A 21,649-nucleotide genomic window follows, 5' to 3' on the forward strand; every position below is an offset into this window, starting at 1 on the left:
GCCGAATGTTGCCTTTGCAACTAACTTGAAATGAAATAATACAGAATATAAAACTGAACATTCTATGACATTTATAATAGCATCATGTATCATATACTGTATCTTATTCTGTTAAATCACGTCATAATGCATTGTTGCTTCTCATGTAAATTGATCTTGTTTCAAGAATTTGTAGGTATTATAACTGGAAAATGAGATTGCTGTTGTTTAGAAAATAAAAAGGTGCAGTATATCCATACAACTAGACTAATATATTCAAAGAAATGTTTAAATATATATTAGGCAAATATTGTAGCCCGTTTCTGTTCCCACACTGCTCCCTCATGGTCAGGTCTAACATAACCATCATCATCATCATCAGCTCATCATTTTCAAATGCTAAAATTACAACTAAAACTGAAACAAAAAATTAAAGCTATATAGAAGCATAAAAATAACAAGCACTTACCAAAATTACTAAAATGAAAATGGACCGTATGAATTAAAAGCTAATTCAAAATATTAATAATTAAATGAATAATGCTAAAATTACTCCGGTGAAAATGACCAGCTTACTGTACACTATCCTGCTTATTACACGGTTATTTGGCAAATGCACATTGACATTGAAAATTGATTTAAATTTAAATAATTTTATAATTTAACTTTTATATTATTGTAAAGCTTAAGCGAAGAAAAAAAGTTAGTTACAAAATACAGAACAATCAGCCTAGCAACAAGACAACACTGCAACATTACAGTAATATTAAAACTGAAGACATTTAATGTGATACATTAACTGAGACACTAGATGGCGCCAGTTGCGTTAGATTTGAAAGTGACGCTAGGCTGATGTACAGTGTTGCCATAAATGATGATTGACCCGACTAGAGTATTCCAGAGAGCCGTGTAATAAGTGCTTGTAATTCAAAGGAAAAGAGAAAAAAATATTTGTTTTCTTTTATTATTATTTTGTATTTAGTATTTTTATTTATTTATTCTTTTTTCTTCTTCTTCTTTTTATTATTATTATTATTTATTTATTTTATAAGGGTGCAAGTTTTTTGTCACCATGCCATGAACCTGCGTATAAGTAATCACACACCAACAGAATTGGTAACAAAGATATGTGGATTCAGATATGACTGAAATGGTCATCAGTGTCACCAACCTTCTAAAAATTGGGTAGAAAAGCACAAATGAGTAGGTTAGGGCCACTTTTCCCAAAAACCATATCTGCAGTGAATGAACTATGGGCACTATTGATTTCTAATGGCATATCATTGAATTTGCTTTCAAATGCGACGGGTGAAAGGAATGTTTACTTGTGTTAATGCTTGTTTTGTTCATTTGTAAATACATGAATGATCTTTTATTTAATGATTTCTTTATTATAGATCAATTTGTTCATTTCTTTTTTTTACTACACAAAGTGTTTAGTATGAACCTCTCAATCTGTGTTTGACGGTATATGTGTGTGGAGGGAGTGTGTGTGTGTGTGTGAGAAAGAGAGAGAGAGTCTATTGTTACTGATCTTCGCTGGGGCGAACCAAGTTACTGTGTGAAAATGTTGCTTTCTTCTTTTCCTACAGGTTGTTTATATGTGTCTGATGAATTGCTGATAATAAACAAGAAAACATTGCTGTACATGTGGCTCATTTTAGTTTTAATTTCATTTTAGCTTGCCAGTTGTTGCATTGTCAGTATCAGAAAAGTGCACATTGCTTTGGTAAGATCATGTTGAGGAGGTTCAATATTGTAACTGATTTTGTGCAGACGAAAAATAGATTTTCTTTGAGATCATCCCAGTGTTGAGTGGATACATTCATTCAGTGTAACATAAAAAAAGACGACAATAGTGAAATTGGCAGCAAGTTTATGGTAAAATTTAAACCCAAATAGTTATTTAACATATAAATATTTAGGGGGTCTGTCACATGAAAATGCCAGTATCATCTGATATGCTCTTATAACTTACTTTAGTGCCACAGTTGCTGCTGCACAATGTCTGTGAAGTTCTAATAATACTAAAAACTGAATAAATAAATAATCCTATTCAGCAATGATGACAAAACAGATATTGATCAAAAGACAGCAAAGACTATTACAATGTTGCAAAAGATTTCTATTTAAAAAAAAATTTTTTTTTGACTTTTCATCAAAGAATCCTGAAACAAAAATCGTTATACAATTATATAAAATACTTATAAAATGATTTTATTTCCACAAAAACATTAAGCAGCACAACTGTTCTCAATACTGAAAATGATTTGTGAAATGATTACTGGATGTAGTGTATTTTTATCAACCAAATTTAGTCTCATAAGAGACTTTTATTCAAAAGCATGAAAAATCTTACCCACCCCAAACCATTGAATAGTAGGCTAATATATTAAAAGCCAACATGTTACAAAGTATCTCAGTTTGCCCCACAGCCCTGGTGAACCAGGGTAAATCTTTATGATACACATTTATTTATTTATTGGGGAAAGGAAATGAAAGCCCTTTCCCTATTGCTCAAACCTGGCTCAAACACTCATCAATCAAAATTAACATCGTATTTTCGCCCATCTATAACGGGGCTGCGAGATTTATTCCGTTAATTTGCTATACTGACAAGTGATATACGTTTGTAACACGTTATTAATCACCAAGACTGTTTTAATATATAGGATATCCTATCTGTATGGCAGCGTACCTGTCATTAAATATTTAAAATGTCAAATCAAACCTCCTGCAATCTTTTACTAGCTTGCTCATTGTTAATATACACCACTAGAAGTCGCTACAAGACAGTGTCTGAATTGTTGCGAAGACTGACAAGCTGATTTGTATTTCCACCAATGTAGTAATGAATTAAAGTGCTCCAGATAGTTTAAAATATTCAAATCCTTAAAAGTTTTCTTGAAGACATGATGTTTCCACTCACAAACCGCACATAATTCAGCTGTATAGTCTGGGACTGTACAATTGCACATAATCGGAAGAAAGATTCAGAAGATCTCACTTTTGGAGGTCGTCCCATAGAGTTGGACATAAAGTGACAGTGCCTACAGTGTAGGATGTTCTTATGTTTTAATAGTAGAGCCATCCCGCTGCCCTCAGCTTGTTAAAGTCATATCTGGCTTTAATCAACAGGGTCACAATGCTCCTATGATTATAATCATGGTTTGAGGCCTCTGGGAGTCTTCAGTCCTCATTGCCCAATCAGTAATTATCACAATCTCTTGGCCCTCATTCCAATTGAATTCCTCAGCTAAAAGCAGGAAGACGTACAGACTGACCTAATCAATTAAGTCTCAGTGCAAGGCTACTTCAATCCGATGACTTTGTCCCAACCTCTGAGTTATCAAAATAGAGCGCAAATTTGACTAAGCAGAACCGACATCAGGTACAGGAAAGGATTCCCGGAATATCAGCTCCAAAGTGAAGGAAGGAAGTTCGCTTCTGCTCCAACATTGAGGAACAGTGATAATCTTCAGCAGATAAATCAAGCTCTGACTCCATTACACCATTAAGTTGCACTTTAGGGAGTCTTAAAACTACAGCACATGATTGATTTGAAGACGCTGCGATCGCTGTGCCAAATGTTCAAATGCTGGGGTGAAGCTTAAAGAGACAGTTCACCCCAAAAAATTAACATTTTGTCATGTTTTACTTACCCTCATGTCATTGCACACCTTCTATAGAAGGTCTTTTTTAAAAATGTCTCACTTTTTAGTTTTTTATTTCTATTCAATGAAGGTCAATTGGATCTAATGTCCCCATTGACTCTCAATATATGTACAAAGACGGTCTTCAGAATTTGTTCTTTATTGAACCCCTAAAGGGATATGGTGATGGTTATAAAATTAGATGAGAAAAAGAACCAGAAAGGTTCTTCAGATGTTAAAGGTTCTTTATGGAACCATTTAGACAAAAAGGTTCTTCTATGGTCTCGTGAAGCACCCTTATTTTTAAAAGTGTAGGAGCTTGGTTGTTCTGCAGAACATATTTGGGTGAACTACCCCTTTAAGAAAGACTCCATAGATGCAAAACTTAATTAAAAGCTTTTTTGCTTCTCATGAAAGTTGTTGAAACTTCATCAAAAGGCCCCTGCAGATGAAATGAAAAACTCCAGAGCATATTGAAATAAAAAAACCAACATTTGCCGTCTGCAGCAGTGAGACATTTGTTATTGTTTAAAGAGTCGAGTTTGTAATTCACCATAATCGGAATCATAAACCCTCCTGATTGTGTGCAGCGTTCTGAGATGCAGATGCAGTGGACTTTGTGTACGAGTATCAGTCTGGCCGTGTCTTCGAGTCCAGCCGTCAGTTTAATTGCCATGCGGAAGCACTTGATGCACGCCAGCTGCATCCTGCGACCGGTGCTCTGATCCCGCATTTGTCTCTGTCAGTGCCTTCGGGGTCCGCCCGCTCCAGCACTCATATGAGCCATGCTGGCAGCCACCACCAGCCTGCACCAACTTAGCTCGACATGAAAAGTCTCTCTCTCTCTCTCGGTTTCTCACAAACGCATACACACACACACACCCCTCAAATCAGTACTGCAGCTTATGGAATGAATATACTGTATGTCTGTAATGTATAAGAAGGCACGAGCGACGGTTTGTGGTGTAAGATAACACCTGGCCGCTGGCACCTGGCATAAGAGCGCCTTAGTTTGGCCTAATTGAAAGCCTCCCTATTGTGTCACCACAGCCCCTATGGGGTCTGCTCCCTTCTCTCTGAAACATCTGCCCACACAATCAGGCATTCAGCCATGCCAGCTGAGCCATGCCACAGCAGTGTATTGCCAGCGTCACTCAGCTGGCTCAATCTTCCTCTTCCTCCTTTTCTTTATCTGTCTTTCCCTGTCTTTATCCCTTGCTTCTTTTCCACTGAACCGTTCGGAAATGGAAGTCTCTACCCTATAATCTGCTGTTCTCTGTGGTAGATTACATGGTTTGAGTGAATGTGAATGAGAGTGAGAGAGGACCAAAGGTAGGCTGTGTTAAATTAAAACCACTTGACCTCGTGATTAGAAGGAAGGGAGAGTGTGTATTGTGAGCAGGTGTCCCCTCTGACGGATTTGAGCGTCAAAGTCTCGTGCATTAACCCAGTCTGTCCGTACGTATGTTCACATCAAGCTTAAAAGACTTCAAACTTTTTGAGACCTATGGGTACCCATTTCCACTTCAAAAGCAGAAAAAGACTACAAAAACAAAACAGGAAATTGTGAGATAATGTTTAAAGTAAAAAAATGAAGTTGCATTGAAGTCACCTTATGAGATATAAAGTTTTGTTGCAAGATTGTGTTGTAATTATAAGATATAAAATCACATTTATAAGATGTAAAGTAACATTTGTGACTTAAGTCACATTTTGAGATATATCACAACTGAGATATAAAATTGCAACTGAGATAGGGATATACTGTAGTTGTGTTTTCAAGATACAAAGCTGCAATTATAAAACACAGTCACATTTAAAGTTGCATTTGTGAGGTGTAAAGTTGTATGTGCAAGATACAAAGTCGCAATTATGAGATATAAAATTGCAGTTATGAGATGTTAAGTTGCATTTGTCAGTTGTAATGTCAAATTTGCAAGATGTAAAGTTGCTTTTGTGAAGCATAAAGTTGCATTTGATAAGTCACAATAGAGATATAACATTGCAGTTGGGAGATAAAGTTCTATTTGCAAGATACAAAGCTGCAATTATGAGACCTAAAAATTTCATTTATGAGATATAAAGTCGTAAAATTGGAATTGTGAGATGTAAAGTCGCATTTATGAGATATGAAGTCACATTTGCAAGATAAGCCACAACAGTGATATAAAGCTGCAATTGGGAGATATAAAGTTATATCCGCAAGATACAAAGTCACAATTTTCAGACATAATATTGCATTTATGAGATGTTAAATTGCATTTGTTAAAAATGAAGTTGCATTTGTGAGATGTAAAGATGCATTTGCATGAGATAAATTAGTAATCGTAAGACATAAAATTGCAACTGTGAGATATAAAGTCACATTTCTGTGATATAATGTTGAATTGGTGAGATGTAAAATCACAGTTATGAAAAATAAAATTGCTTTGGTGAGATGTAAAGTCAAATACATTTTGAGGTGCAAATGGTCCTCCACATCTGACTGATGTTAATATAAAAGAAGATCAGAAGACCAGCAATAAAAGTTCTTGACTTCAACAAGGGCTAAAATTAAATAAGTGCTTTGTTTCAAAAGATGATCACCAGAAATGATGAGTAAGAAATTAATTTAACGTTGAATGGACCCTCAAGTCATTAATTACTGTTCCTGTGGACTTGACTGAGCAGAGAGGTCAAGTATATACTGCAGGTCTTTTACAGGCCTCAGTAATGTGGCCTTCAGCATTCTCGGGTTATTTGAAGTTATTAACCCTGGGCTTTAGCATCAATAGGCCATATGCTCTGCATTCTGCTCCAAAAGCTGGTTGTGAGCAATGTCCTCTCACCCATGCTCTGTATACTGCATCTCTGTAGAGCTGTGTTGGATGATACATCCCTGCAGGCCGATTTGCTGCATGCTACGACTCTGAAGGCCACCACAGCCATTCACAGCCTCATCCCATTTCAGCCGCTGCCTGAGTTACTGCCTGAGTGACACTTCAGACTGCCGCCGTGCTGTAGCAATGAGACCTCCACAGATTTATAGAGTCAAACCCTGCTGCCTTTTTTCTTCCTGGTTTTCTTCTTTTTACATGCATGCATAGCGACAGCTGTGTAAAAAATCCACACCGTCAGCATTTGCTGGTTCATAGATTTTTACACAGGCGTTTAGACTCTATTCATGAGAGCCTCAGGCCTGCTCAGAATATGATACGATTGAATCCTCCTTACCAATATCCAACAACAAGCAGCAATGTTATCTAGATCCCTAATTTTGACCTGGTTTTGGTAAAGAATGCACTATAAATTCCTAATTGTTTTGGTATTGGAACTAGACCTTGTGACTTGTCAAAATATCTAAAGAAATACAATAAAAATAACTTTTTTAAATAAAATATATATATTACAATCCATCTGTGGTGTTTACTGTATAAGTCAGATCAACCTTTAATGACCTTTCACCTTTGATCTTTCTGAATCTTATGCATCTTTGGAAAGTTTCAGTAAATCTGTGAATCAAAGTGGACATTTTTATGATCTAGCTGCTTGCAAAATCACTAAAGCTTAAATTAAAAATTGTTTGGCAAAAATGGGAATGAATGGATTTTATTTTTTTTGTGATGATGTGCCATGTGGGTCCATATTGACTTATTTGTGTCATTTTGATTTATTTGTGACATGCATGGATTAAAACTGAAAGATGTAAATGTTCATTTACCAACAGACAGCAGAATAACAGCTATAACTTAAAAATTGAGAGAAATTATTATGAAATGTAATTAAAATGAACCAGGTGAATTAATTTTACATTTCTTTTGACTCCAATTCACACTATTATTATTATTTTTTTTTTTCTATCAGAATAGCCTTTTTTTAACCCAATGCTTTGTGTGTCAAACTGAACTCAAAAATCACAGGTGCGTTCAGTTTGATGGGACAGTAGCGCATAATGTCCGTGTAGAGTTGTGGCGCGCTCCTCGAACTGCGTCGTCTAGCGCGCACGAAAACACGCCAAAAGCTTCTCTGGTGGGCTGCGAGTCTCTTTTAAGTCGTTGCGATCGTGTGATCCCGTCGTCTCTCGGACCAATCTCGTCCGGTTCTCCAATCGTTTTTTCCCCCACTCTCCTCTCGTCCCACCCCCTCTGAGCTTCTCTCCGGATGTAGTACGGCGTGCGTGGCTCTCAGCGCGCGATATAAAGCCACCGCTGAGTGACAGCGCGCGCGTGAAAAGCCTCTGTCCTTGTTTCTAAGAGGACTTACGCCGCAGTCACTCCAGGCAGCAAGACCAGCGACCATCTCCCATGCCATCTTAATCAAATATGACTGTGCTTCACTCCTTAACTGGATTAATGCCTATGTAACCGTTCATTTGCTCTCCCTCCCTTATCTGTGTCCAAGTTTAAAGCCTATTCTGTGGTCATGGGGTCTATAGTGTCATTTTTGCCTAGGCTAAAGGTCTAAAGCGGATACCAAGTGGATCTATGTTCCTTACAGACAAAAGAAACAGCGCAGGGAAATTAGTGGAAGTTTGAGATAAGGGAGGATGCGGGCGACGTGTTGGTGTGCCGTGTTTCTCCTCACTCCGGCTGTCTACCTGGTAAGTGTCTTTCATTTTTGCCTGTATTACTCGTTTACATGTAGAATATGCTCGTGTGTCTAAATGAGAATCAGATGAAACTGTGGCACTTCGGAATGACAGGAGTGTTGTAGCAGTATGCGATGCTTTTCACTTTATAACTATGGTTTCAGAGTCGTGAAAAAAAAACTTTTATGCCTTTATTTGTGTAATTTCGAGACTTTTAAACGCGTTTTAAGTTGTGTATAAAAATGTTCGAACCGCGTTTACTAAATAAAATGATTGTATTTCTAAAAGCGCGTCTCCTGCAGACAAAACCTTCCTCTGTTTCGGGTCTGGACATCCAGTTGCGAGAGTTGCGTTTCGGTGTTCGGCCTCACGGGGGCGCCAAAACAAACGAAAATAGCTGCGTAAACGAAGCGGCAGTGACAGCCCTTGCACCCCGATGAGAGTCTCTTTGATTTCCACTATTCAATACACACTCAAGCCACGTCTACAACAAACTACATTCTACAAATTGGCTAATCACTTTATTGAAAATAAATCAAGAAACGAGAATAGACTACGACGTAATTAAATAACGCACTGTGACCACATAATTACATTTAATAATCTTATATTACATTTTAAATGTATGTAAATTAAAATCGCTACATCTATGCTTTGCATTTTAATCTCGCATTTGTTTAATAGCTTAAAAGTGTTGTGTTTGTCTATGTGGATTTTTTTTTTAGTTTTGTAAAATATGCCTATTAAATACATATTCATATTTTAAACATTAATATGTTATGTTTTTTCACATTTGAAAGGTTTTAGAGATGCCGTGCGCGCACACACCGATGTACACACAAATAAATCAAAAAATGAACGAAAGTTTTTAACCACTTAAATTAAGAATATATTATAATTTTAGCATCTGCATCTGAAAAATATCAGATTATGTTGTTTTAAAATATGAAGTACTGTTCTAATTTGTTTATTTTTCGTCGGAATGGCCTGTTTAACACAAAAGACTGATTTGTTGCATTACATTAACTGCAATTCTTCTCATAAAGTACGCATAACTTTTGTCCTGGTCAGTGTGCTGTGTAATTTTAGTCTTTTTAAAACTGGTTACACGACATGAATTATCTCTCATTCGCCATTATTAGTATGTCCAGCCGATTTTTTTTTCAGTACAGTTATTATTTTAACAAAATGCATGTCATTTAAGCTTCATTGTATTTTTTTTTTAATCTGAACATTTACCAATTAGATTTAAATCTCAACACTTGCGATTTAAAAACGAGTTGTATCTTTATAAATATGCCACAGGCATGTTTGAAAGGCGCATTTATTTTTCATTTGATCAGATTGTGTCTATTCACCCATCAGATGACAGTAGATCGTCTCCATGTGTTTTTCTTATACTTTCCCGCGTGTTGTATTTTATAGAGGCCAAACAACAGTAACACACATTGAGTTTTCTGAAGTGCGAGTCTCCTCGTGTCCATGAGGCAGTTCAGGACCATGGACAGCGCAGCCCGACCTCTACCGCTTAGCATTCACACTCACTCTGCTTTATAGCTACATCTTGACTTTTTATATTTTTTTAAATACAACAACAACTTTTTTTAGAACGTGTAGGCTACCTTTATGATGTATTTACCTCAACGGTGTTTTACAGGCCACACACAATGATTATGTACATGTTCATATAGACTGCGTATATTCTCTTGCGTTTTGTGTACAGGAATACAGGATCCCTTGTTCGGTTGTCCTTCTCCATAACGAAATATTAGAATCATTTTCTAAAACATCATGCATAATAACTGGATGGTCAAAAATGTGACAATTTAAGAGAAAATTGAAGCCCGTGGCTGTGGATTTCCATCGGCCTGTTCGCAGCTTCGAGTATTAGAGTTGAACTTGGCTGCTGTATTTCATGTTTAAGCCTCTGGTGTGTATCAGTTCGTCCTGACCCTGATAACAGCAGAACAGCGCGGCTGTGTATGAGCGAGCGACACCAGCCAGTTAAACAAGACCGTCTTTACAAACACATGTCTTTTATTGGCCTAGTTTTTTTCGCTATCCTTTAGATTTTTTTTTTCTGATTAAGAAAATACACTGTAAAATAAAAAAATAAGTAAATGCATTACCGTAAAACAGGCGGTTGCCGGAACTTTATCGTAAAAAAATGCACATAGACATTTTACAGTGCTTAACTACATACAGGTGCGTTTAAAATGCTATAATGTGCTAAACTGTTTAAGTTAACATTCGTTTGCTACTGTTAATAAAAATAATACAGATGAGCACTTAAGGTCCCATCTTGTATAACTTAAGGTCACGTGATAACTTAAAGTTAAATCATTGGTCTCTCCGGCAATTGCGATAACACAACACAAACACGAAACCCTTGCAGAGTAACACACATGACCATAAAATAATGCAATGGATATTAACTAAACGACATACAACACTCCAATGTACGTAATTGGAAAAAATAAGAAACTACGTTTTTAAATAATGACATAGGCCTATAAAGCTGATTTACACTTAAAACTGATTGCTTTAAATATGAAATTAATTGTCTCTGCAAATTATAAGGTAGTTCATACTTTTACTACATTTTTACAGTATTTTACAGTAAAACTTCATTTATTGTGTTTTTAAAATATAATATATTTTCTGGTCAAGTAACTTGCATTAATTAACCTTTTTTTAGTGTATGATTTTACATTCTTTTTCCTTTCAAATGACATGCATCTCAATGAAACATTTGCGTTGATTAGCACAGTCTGAAACATTGATCACATTTTTAGCATCCAGCATTGCACCGATTGGGCGGTATATATTTAAAACGCCACATTGCCTAGAAAGAAGTTGCAGCTTGGAAACTACACACATGAATCATCCAGACGTGCTCTTCTAAGTGCACTTTACGTTTCCAGAACAACTGCATATATACATTGTGCTCTGGAACTGTATGGATGTACAGATTCGTTATCTTCACAAGCCGCACAGATGCACCTTGTTATTAATACACTTGAGGATGGAACGATCCTCAGTCGGCTCAGCTGTTTTGAACCCTGATGAGTGTGTTGTAGAAGCTGCTCAGCCAGCTACATCCACTCCATTTAAGACTCCAGTGGAAAGCTATGTTCAAGGTCTGAGCTAAACCTCTTGTGTCTAATGATCGGCGGAGAGATGCCGTGAAATAGTTCAAGTAAAAATCCTCAGCCCTTAGTCCATTAAACCTCACCTACGCTTCAGAAGCCACTAGAACACCCGTTAGTCACCTGACTCGGGTCCCAACGGAGACGTTTTGACACACTGCCTGTCAGTCTCTTTAAACGGGTTAAACAAAAACGGCCTTTAATCATCCTCTTGAGGTCCTTAAATTAATAAGAACTTAATCGATACAATCAAGATTGTCCTGTTATGATAAAACATTAAATTAGCACTCGACTGAAGTGTGACCTATCTTACGAACGCAGCTTCTCTGTTCTAGTTCGTTGCATTAAAATGCCTTAAAATTGGGTTCTCGGTTGAATCTGAAATAAGGAATGTGTGTGTGTCTGTTTTGATGTATATTTTTGTCAATGTTTCCCCTTCAGGATAGGCTTTGATTTTTGGGTGGTGAGTTAGTGTCAGTGAAGTGTGTTAAGGCTGAGTGATGTTAAGCTCTGAAGTGATGAAGAGGAGCGGTGGGGTCTGTGAGAGGGAGGAGAGAGAGTGAGAGAGCCCAGGGCTGTATAGCTAGTTAGTGTGCAAAGCAATGTAATCTGCCCTCCTCCCATGGCGCACACACTCATATCCGCTGTTTAATAGACGTGTTTTCACATCAGTGCCACAGTCCATTTATCCCAACTCTATGAGTTTCATGAAGTGCCTCCGTATTGCAGTTAAGGATATCTGCATTATGTTAATGCACCTCTGTAGGTAAATGGTACCATCAGCAGTTCTGCACCAGATAATTGGAGAAACAGGATTTTCTGAAGACATTGTGCCATAATCACAGCTGAGATGAGCCGAACGTGCAATAGAATGCAACCAACACTGCATGATTGACCCTTTTGGCAGTCAGCATGTGATTTGGAATGACCTTTGACTCTTGAGGGTGTGTAGTTATGCCTGTGTGTGTGGTGATATCAGCACGGGGCCGGTGAATGATGAATTGTCTTTGTGGGATTGACGTCTGAAGGTGACCTTAATTCAGCAAGTGGTTTAAACCTGTGCCAAGGGCATTGCTCTTTGCCAACTGCTTTCTAACAACAAGCACCATGACACAAACCACTGCTTATTTACCATGATGAGCTAGCCATTCGATGGCAATGAATGGAAAAGCTCATCTGTTGATGAGAAAGAATGGCTGAGAATTTGAGGCAAGACTGACCATGTTCAAACATGGTTCACATTATCTATCTATATCTATGTGTATATTTTTAATATATTTTTTTAGACTGATAAATACTGTATATTGTCATAAAAATTTGTTAATAAATAAATTGGATCAGGGAGGAGGAACACTTTATTTCCCAGAATGCATTACCAATTTAAATTCCAGTATAACTTTCTGTGAGGTGTGGCCAATTGAATTCAAACTCCAATTCATGAATTGAAAAGGAACCAATCCTCAAAAAAGGTAAAATCTTAGTTAATATAAAGTAAAATGTATATTTTATATTTTTCTGTATATGTATACACACACACACACACACACACACACACACACATATATATATATATATATAAGATATACATTATTATTATTATTAATATTATGGAGAGATACCAGCATCTGTAGCTCTTTTTAGAGAAAAGCTGCTCTATTTTGAAGAAAAGCAGTTCCATTGAAGAAAGTGTTAAGGTTCAAAACAGGAAGTTGTAAATAGCCATGACTCATGTGTTCATTGATAACCAATAGCCTAGAGTTGTACGAGAGTCAATCACTGTTTGCGGATACCATAGGAATTAATGTGAAGGGCCATAAAATGAATCCTACCGGTCGCAACATCGCCTGTGACTTCTCTTATAAAACAGCAACGTTTTTTTTGGTATAAACTCTAAAAACGATCAAACAAAGGGGAATGTTTAATGGCTGTCTAGTGTCTATTCATTATTTGATAAGCTGTTTCCCCACAAAAGCAGCGTATCTATCATACTTACACCTCTCTTCCACTGACATCCATTCAAAATACAGTCATGTTTTTGTTAATTAGCACTAGTGTGCTCTTTATTTGTCCACAGACGTGTCCTTTAAGTGTCCTTTCTGACCTGTCTATGGCCCTGCACAGGCTTTAGCACATTTTACTTTTAAACTAGTTCCTCTTCTGACCCTCCACACACACACACACACACACACACACACACACACACACACACACACACACACATATACACATGTGCACTCAGTGTCAAGCTAAGGACACATCACGGGGTGGAGACAGGACAAGGTTGGTTTGATTTATTACCACAGTCTCCGCTCTTCTCTCCACAAACTGCTCCTGAATTTCAGTCACCCACACAGGTCAGAGGTCAGCTTTAGACGCAACCTCAGAAGGGCATTGGATCTGGAAAATTATACCCCAGACTGACCTGAACCTCAATGGGCTGTTTTCCCTTCTCTCTATATATAGAAGCATCCTCCCCAATCGCATCCCCGCGGAGCTGTGTGGTCGGCTGAAAGAAACATTTCTAAATACTCCATGCAAAGCCCGCGGAGAGGCATGAAGGACTAGATAACCCCAGCCTACCTCCCTTCTATCTTAAAATGCTGTGGGTCTCTGAAGTTTCTTTCATGCATTAAAGAGGCTGGAATTAGAGACATGAAAGAAATCTCTAAGCCATAAACGTCAGTCAGACAACAATAGTCATGGATTACACCAAAAGCACTTCCAGACTGTGTTTGAATGCACGACTGCTGCCGTTTCTCAAAGAAACGAGAATCAGATTCATAGTTGTGCCTCTGAATTGAGGCATGGCAAAACAATAGATGTTTACGTATTATATAAAAGCGTGTTGCGTCTGGCTGTTTTTTGAACAGTAAAGCAGGAACAACTGCTCAGCTGCAGACTGTGTCTTTCTCCTCCTGTGATTGCATAACTGATGATAAAATGACTGTTTTTGTTGTAAGATGACAACCAGTACTCATTATCTACTGGTTTTATTTATGGACAATTACTGTCTTTCAAGGGAATTACCTGTCTTTGCCTACAGGTGGAGCACTGTCACAAGTTCACGATGCTTTTGAGGGTAGAATGAGTGTCGATGAGATAAATACTGAGCATTTTATTGACATATTCGGGATGTAAGTGTTCCTTTTCATTTACGCATTCTGAACATGATGTTGCGTGCTATTCGCACCATTTCTTCTTTAGTTTTTCGTTCACATGTGCTCCAACTTCTTCCTCCTAGTGAGGAACTCTCTTTCATTTTATGTAGTGAAGCAATTTACTTCATCAGAATTTGTATCTATACATTTACAATCTATACGTAAAGAAAAGTTAAAGTGATCTACTTGAACACTACCATTCAAAAGTTTATTTATTTATTTATTTTATTTTATATTGTTATTGAGCAAGGACACATTAAATTGATCAAAAATGGACTTTTATAACCTTATACAAATTATATTTGAAATAAATGCACTACTGGTTTCAAAATTGATAATAATAAGAAATGTTTCTTAAGCTGAATATTAGACTGATTTCTGAATGATCATGTGACACTGAAGACTGGAGTGTAATGGCTGCTGAAAATTCAGCTTTGCTATAATATTTCACAATATTACTGTATTTTTGATTAAATAAATGCAGTCTTGGTGAGCACAAGATACTTTTTTTTTTTGAGTTTTGAAAATTAGTAAACCTTTCAAACAATCAAACATAATCAAGTCGACGTCCAAATGATCTTTGTTTGGTGTATTTGAACAATCTTATCATCCATACATCTTTAATCTGAATTTATGTTTAATACAGTCATCACAACCTGTCAACACACATTGTGTCACAATACATCATGAGGAAAGATGTGCAGTGCTACAGCTTAAGCTAATTCAAATGCAAGAGAAGATTTAGCTTGGACAGTTGCTTATGTTGCCTTTGTGTAATTATTAAAGTTAATTAGCTGGCATGTGGATGCAATTTCTGTACTATATGGAAATAAATTAAATAAACTTGACACAAAGCTGCACTCTGTGCCCGGTTCAGCTGCTTTGCATTAGGTGGCTCACCACTCCGCAGTCTGTTTATGTGTGTGTCTGTGTGTCAGTCTAGATTATTTTACTGAGCCACAGTTACATTTCTGCTCTGGGAATTAGTTTTACTTATCTTGAGGCTATCAATCAATAGGTAATATTTTTTTTACACAACACTCCAACCTCAGAAGGGCATTGGATCTGGAAAATTATACCCCAGACTGACCTGAACCTCAATGGGCTGTTTTCCCTTCTCTCTATATATAGAAGCATCCTCCCCAATCGCATCCCCGCGGAGCTGTGTGGTCGGCTGAAAGAAACATTTCTAAATACTCCATGCAAAGCCCGCGGAGAGGCATGAAGGACTAGATAACCCCAGCCTACCTCCCTTCTATCTTAAAATGCTGTGGGTCTCTGAAGTTTCTTTCATGCATTAAAGAGGCTGGAATTAGAGACATGAAAGAAATCTCTAAGCCATAAACGTCAGTCAGACAACAATAGTCATGGATTACACCAAAAGCACTTCCAGACTGTGTTTGAATGCACGACTGCTGCCGTTTCTCAAAGAAACGAGAATCAGATTCATAGTTGTGCCTCTGAATTGAGGCATGGCAAAACAATAGATGTTTACGTATTATATAAAAGCATGTTGCGTCTGGCTGTTTTTTGAACAGTAAAGCAGGAACAACTGCTCAGCTGCAGACTGTGTCTTTCTCCTCCTGTGATTGCATAACTGATGATAAAATGACTGTTTTTGTTGTAAGATGACAACCAGTACTCATTATCTACTGGTTTTATTTATGGACAATTACTGTCTTTCAAGGGAATTACCTGTCTTTGCCTACAGGTGGAGCACTGTCACAAGTTCACGATGCTTTTGAGGGTAGAATGAGTGTCGATGAGATAAATACTGAGCATTTTATTGACATATTCGGGATGTAAGTGTTCCTTTTCATTTACGCATTCTGAACATGATGTTGCGTGCTATTCGCACCATTTCTTCTTTAGTTTTTCGTTCACATGTGCTCCAACTTCTTCCTCCTAGTGAGGAACTCTCTTTCATTTTATGTAGTGAAGCAATTTACTTCATCAGAATTTGTATCTATACATTTACAATCTATACGTAAAGAAAAGTTAAAGTGATCTACTTGAACACTACCATTCAAAAGTTTATTTATTTATTTATTTTATTTTATATTGTTATTGAGCAAGGACACATTAAATTGATCAAAAATGGACTTTTATAACCTTATACAAATTATATTTGAAATAAATGCACTACTGGTTTCAAAATTGATAATAATAAGAAATGTTTCTTAAGCTGAATATTAGACTGATTTCTGAATGATCATGTGACACTGAAGACTGGAGTGTAATGGCTGCTGAAAATTCAGCTTTGCTATAATATTTCACAATATTACTGTATTTTTGATTAAATAAATGCAGTCTTGGTGAGCACAAGATACTTTTTTTTTTGAGTTTTGAAAATTAGTAAACCTTTCAAACAATCAAACATAATCAAGTCGACGTCCAAATGATCTTTGTTTGGTGTATTTGAACAATCCTATCATCCATACATCTTTAATCTGAATTTATGTTTAATACAGTCATCACAACCTGTCAACACACATTGTGTCACAATACATCATGAGGAAAGATGTGCAGTGCTACAGCTTAAGCTAATTCAAATGCAAGAGAAGATTTAGCTTGGACAGTTGCTTATGTTGCCTTTGTGTAATTATTAAAGTTAATTAGCTGGCATGTGGATGCAATTTCTGTACTATATGGAAATAAATTAAATAAACTTGACACAAAGCTGCACTCTGTGCCCGGTTCAGCTGCTTTGCATTAGGTGGCTCACCACTCCGCAGTCTGTTTATGTGTGTGTCTGTGTGTCAGTCTAGATTATTTTACTGAGCCACAGTTACATTTCTGCTCTGGGAATTAGTTTTACTTATCTTGAGGCTATCAATCAATAGGTAATATTTTTTTACACAACACTCCTTATTTTTAATTGTAGAATTAGATGGAGAGAGAAAGTAAAAAGGGATGAGATGAGAAGGCCTGTGTGTGGCAGGTGCATGAGAACGCGTCATGACTGCTAACCAGAGGAACAGACCAATCAGAGCGCTTATCACTCCTCATGCAGTGAATGACAGTATTGCATTACATGGCTGGGACCTGCTGGATTTCACTTCTATTGATTTTCAGAGTCACAATTATTCCTCCGCTTGTGTGGGCAAGCAGCCAGTGTGAGGTGTCGAGAAAAATCATTGAAAGGAAAAAAGAAGATATGCTGAAGATTTTGAGCATGGAGGCACTACAGTAGATTCTTGGGCTGAGGCCTCCTGACTGACAGTTTTAAACATGTCTAGCTAAGATTCATTCTGTTTAGAAACGTCATTTATTTATTTAGAACAATCCAGTTTCTTTTATTGTATGCCCATCTTTTCTGTTCTCATCGCTTTTCATTCTACTAATACCCGTACACTTCAGTTTATTCTACTAACTGAAAATCTGGCTGTTCTATGTGAAAGGCAAACTCTCTCTCTCTCTTACACACTATCTCTCTCTCTCTAGAGAGAGAGAGATAGAGTGTAAAAGAAAGAGACCATTGAATGAGTGCACAAATGGCAAAAAATGTTTGTTTGTTTGTTTCCAGAATGGTTAAAATATATTTATTATTTAAAGTAAATGTATTATTATTATTACATTTTATTTATTTTCTCTTATTTATTTTCATAATTGTTTTATTTATTTATGAATTAGCCTATTATTATTATTATTGATCAATTTATTTGTTTATTTATTTTCATTATTTGCCTATTATTAGGGTTCTTATTATTGGTGTACAAAGACACAAGAAAAATACATGACACATGAAAAGGTAAAGGAAGAAAACAATATAAATTTTTTATAAACAGCTTTTATTCAGCTTCACAGTTCAAATATGTTTTATATTTTAAGAACATTTTCTTACTTTCTGAAGCTTTTATTGCTTTTTTTGCATTGCTGATCTGGAATGACAAGATTCCACCTGTCATTTCCACAGTCTCCAATCCTTCAGCCAGCGTCTTAATTAGACAGAGAAAAATCCTTGTAATTAATTGACATGTGAGGGTGTCATTTCTGTCGAAGTATTTCCCAGGTTTTGTAAAGCTAATAGCGGTGCTCGTGATAGTGACTGAAGGGTGGGTGCATTATGGCGAGGTGATGGATGTGCTCTGTTCTCCCAGAGCAGCCCGAACACCAGCGATCTGTCAGCTCTCAAAAGCCATTACTTAAAACATTAGCCTGGCCCCATAGCAGCAGCCACTCAGCCACAGACAGATAGGTACGCACGATTCTCCTTACACTGCTCCTGAGGGACGTGGCTGCGGAGCGTGAGCAGATGTGTGTGTGTGTGTGTGTGTGTGTGTGTGTGTGTGTGTGTGTGTGTGTGTGTGTGTGCGCGTGTGTGTGTGCTTCTCTCTATATATAGAAGCATCCTCCCCAATCGCATCCCCGCGGAGCTGTGTGGTCGGCTGAAAGAAACATTTCTAAATACTCCATGCAAAGCCCGCGGAGAGGCATGAAGGACTAGATAACCCCAGCCTACCTCCCTTCTATCTTAAAATGCTGTGGGTCTCTGAAGTTTCTTTCATGCATTAAAGAGGCTGGAATTAGAGACATGAAAGAAATCTCTAAGCCATAAACGTCAGTCAGACAACAATAGTCATGGATTACACCAAAAGCACTTCCAGACTGTGTTTGAATGCACGACTGCTGCCGTTTCTCAAAGAAACGAGAATCAGATTCATAGTTGTGCCTCTGAATTGAGGCATGGCAAAACAATAGATGTTTACGTATTATATAAAAGCATGTTGCGTCTGGCTGTTTTTTGAACAGTAAAGCAGGAACAACTGCTCAGCTGCAGACTGTGTCTTTCTCCTCCTGTGATTGCATAACTGATGATAAAATGACTGTTTTTGTTGTAAGATGACAACCAGTACTCATTATCTACTGGTTTTATTTATGGACAATTACTGTCTTTCAAGGGAATTACCTGTCTTTGCCTACAGGTGGAGCACTGTCACAAGTTCACGATGCTTTTGAGGGTAGAATGAGTGTCGATGAGATAAATACTGAGCATTTTATTGACATATTCGGGATGTAAGTGTTCCTTTTCATTTACGCATTCTGAACATGATGTTGCGTGCTATTCGCACCATTTCTTCTTTAGTTTTTCGTTCACATGTGCTCCAACTTCTTCCTCCTAGTGAGGAACTCTCTTTCATTTTATGTAGTGAAGCAATTTACTTCATCAGAATTTGTATCTATACATTTACAATCTATACGTAAAGAAAAGTTAAAGTGATCTACTTGAACACTACCATTCAAAAGTTTATTTATTTATTTATTTTATTTTATATTGTTATTGAGCAAGGACACATTAAATTGATCAAAAATGGACTTTTATAACCTTATACAAATTATATTTGAAATAAATGCACTACTGGTTTCAAAATTGATAATAATAAGAAATGTTTCTTAAGCTGAATATTAGACTGATTTCTGAATGATCATGTGACACTGAAGACTGGAGTGTAATGGCTGCTGAAAATTCAGCTTTGCTATAATATTTCACAATATTACTGTATTTTTGATTAAATAAATGCAGTCTTGGTGAGCACAAGATACTTTTTTTTTTTGAGTTTTGAAAATTAGTAAACCTTTCAAACAATCAAACATAATCAAGTCGACGTCCAAATGATCTTTGTTTGGTGTATTTGAACAATCTTATCATCCATACATCTTTAATCTGAATTTATGTTTAATACAGTCATCACAACCTGTCAACACACATTGTGTCACAATACATCATGAGGAAAGATGTGCAGTGCTACAGCTTAAGCTAATTCAAATGCAAGAGAAGATTTAGCTTGGACAGTTGCTTATGTTGCCTTTGTGTAATTATTAAAGTTAATTAGCTGGCATGTGGATGCAATTTCTGTACTATATGGAAATAAATTAAATAAACTTGACACAAAGCTGCACTCTGTGCCCGGTTCAGCTGCTTTGCATTAGGTGGCTCACCACTCCGCAGTCTGTTTATGTGTGTGTCTGTGTGTCAGTCTAGATTATTTTACTGAGCCACAGTTACATTTCTGCTCTGGGAATTAGTTTTACTTATCTTGAGGCTATCAATCAATAGGTAATATTTTTTTTACACAACACTCCTTATTTTTAATTGTAGAATTAGATGGAGAGAGAAAGTAAAAAGGGATGAGATGAGAAGGCCTGTGTGTGGCAGGTGCATGAGAACGCGTCATGACTGCTAACCAGAGGAACAGACCAATCAGAGCGCTTATCACTCCTCATGCAGTGAATGACAGTATTGCATTACATGGCTGGGACCTGCTGGATTTCACTTCTATTGATTTTCAGAGTCACAATTATTCCTCCGCTTGTGTGGGCAAGCAGCCAGTGTGAGGTGTCGAGAAAAATCATTGAAAGGAAAAAAGAAGATATGCTGAAGATTTTGAGCATGGAGGCACTACAGTAGATTCTTGGGCTGAGGCCTCCTGACTGACAGTTTTAAACATGTCTAGCTAAGATTCATTCTGTTTAGAAACGTCATTTATTTATTTAGAACAATCCAGTTTCTTTTATTGTATGCCCATCTTTTCTGTTCTCATCGCTTTTCATTCTACTAATACCCGTACACTTCAGTTTATTCTACTAACTGAAAATCTGGCTGTTCTATGTGAAAGGCAAACTCTCTCTCTCTCTTACACACTATCTCTCTCTCTCTAGAGAGAGAGAGATAGAGTGTAAAAGAAAGAGACCATTGAATGAGTGCACAAATGGCAAAAAATGTTTGTTTGTTTGTTTCCAGAATGGTTAAAATATATTTATTATTTAAAGTAAATGTATTATTATTATTACATTTTATTTATTTTCTCTTATTTATTTTCATAATTGTTTTATTTATTTATGAATTAGCCTATTATTATTATTATTGATCAATTTATTTGTTTATTTATTTTCATTATTTATTTATTATTAGGGTTCTTATTATTGGTGTTCTTATTCTTCACTTATTCACTTATTCTTATTGAATAACAAATCGTTAATTTATTCATTCATTCATTCATTTTCATAATTGCTTAATGTTTTTATTAATTAAACTTATTATTATTTATTTGTTTACATATTCATTTAAAAAACACCAAAAATTTCAAAATCCCAAATGTTAACTATTATTATTATTATTATTATTATTATTATTATTATTAT

General features: G+C 36.6%; 1 protein-coding gene across 1 annotated transcript in view; it reads left to right on the plus strand.

Annotated features, from left to right (window-relative positions):
- The first annotated feature begins 7,825 nt into the window (after nucleotides 1-7,825).
- Nucleotides 7,826-21,649, plus strand: part of LOC107566937 (neurexophilin-1-like) — a 54,909-nt gene continuing 41,085 nt past the window's right edge. Inside the window, exon 1 of the mRNA XM_016252513.1 lies at nucleotides 7,826-8,211. Coding sequence (XP_016107999.1) covers nucleotides 8,158-8,211 — 54 coding nt within the window. The 5' untranslated portion in view covers nucleotides 7,826-8,157. The remainder of the gene's footprint in view (nucleotides 8,212-21,649) is intronic.

This window comes from Sinocyclocheilus grahami, unplaced genomic scaffold (genome assembly GCF_001515645.1).
Source record: "Sinocyclocheilus grahami isolate Dianchi unplaced genomic scaffold, SAMN03320097.WGS_v1.1 scaffold1115.1, whole genome shotgun sequence".
In the NCBI taxonomy this organism is placed as follows: domain Eukaryota; kingdom Metazoa; phylum Chordata; class Actinopteri; order Cypriniformes; family Cyprinidae; genus Sinocyclocheilus; species Sinocyclocheilus grahami.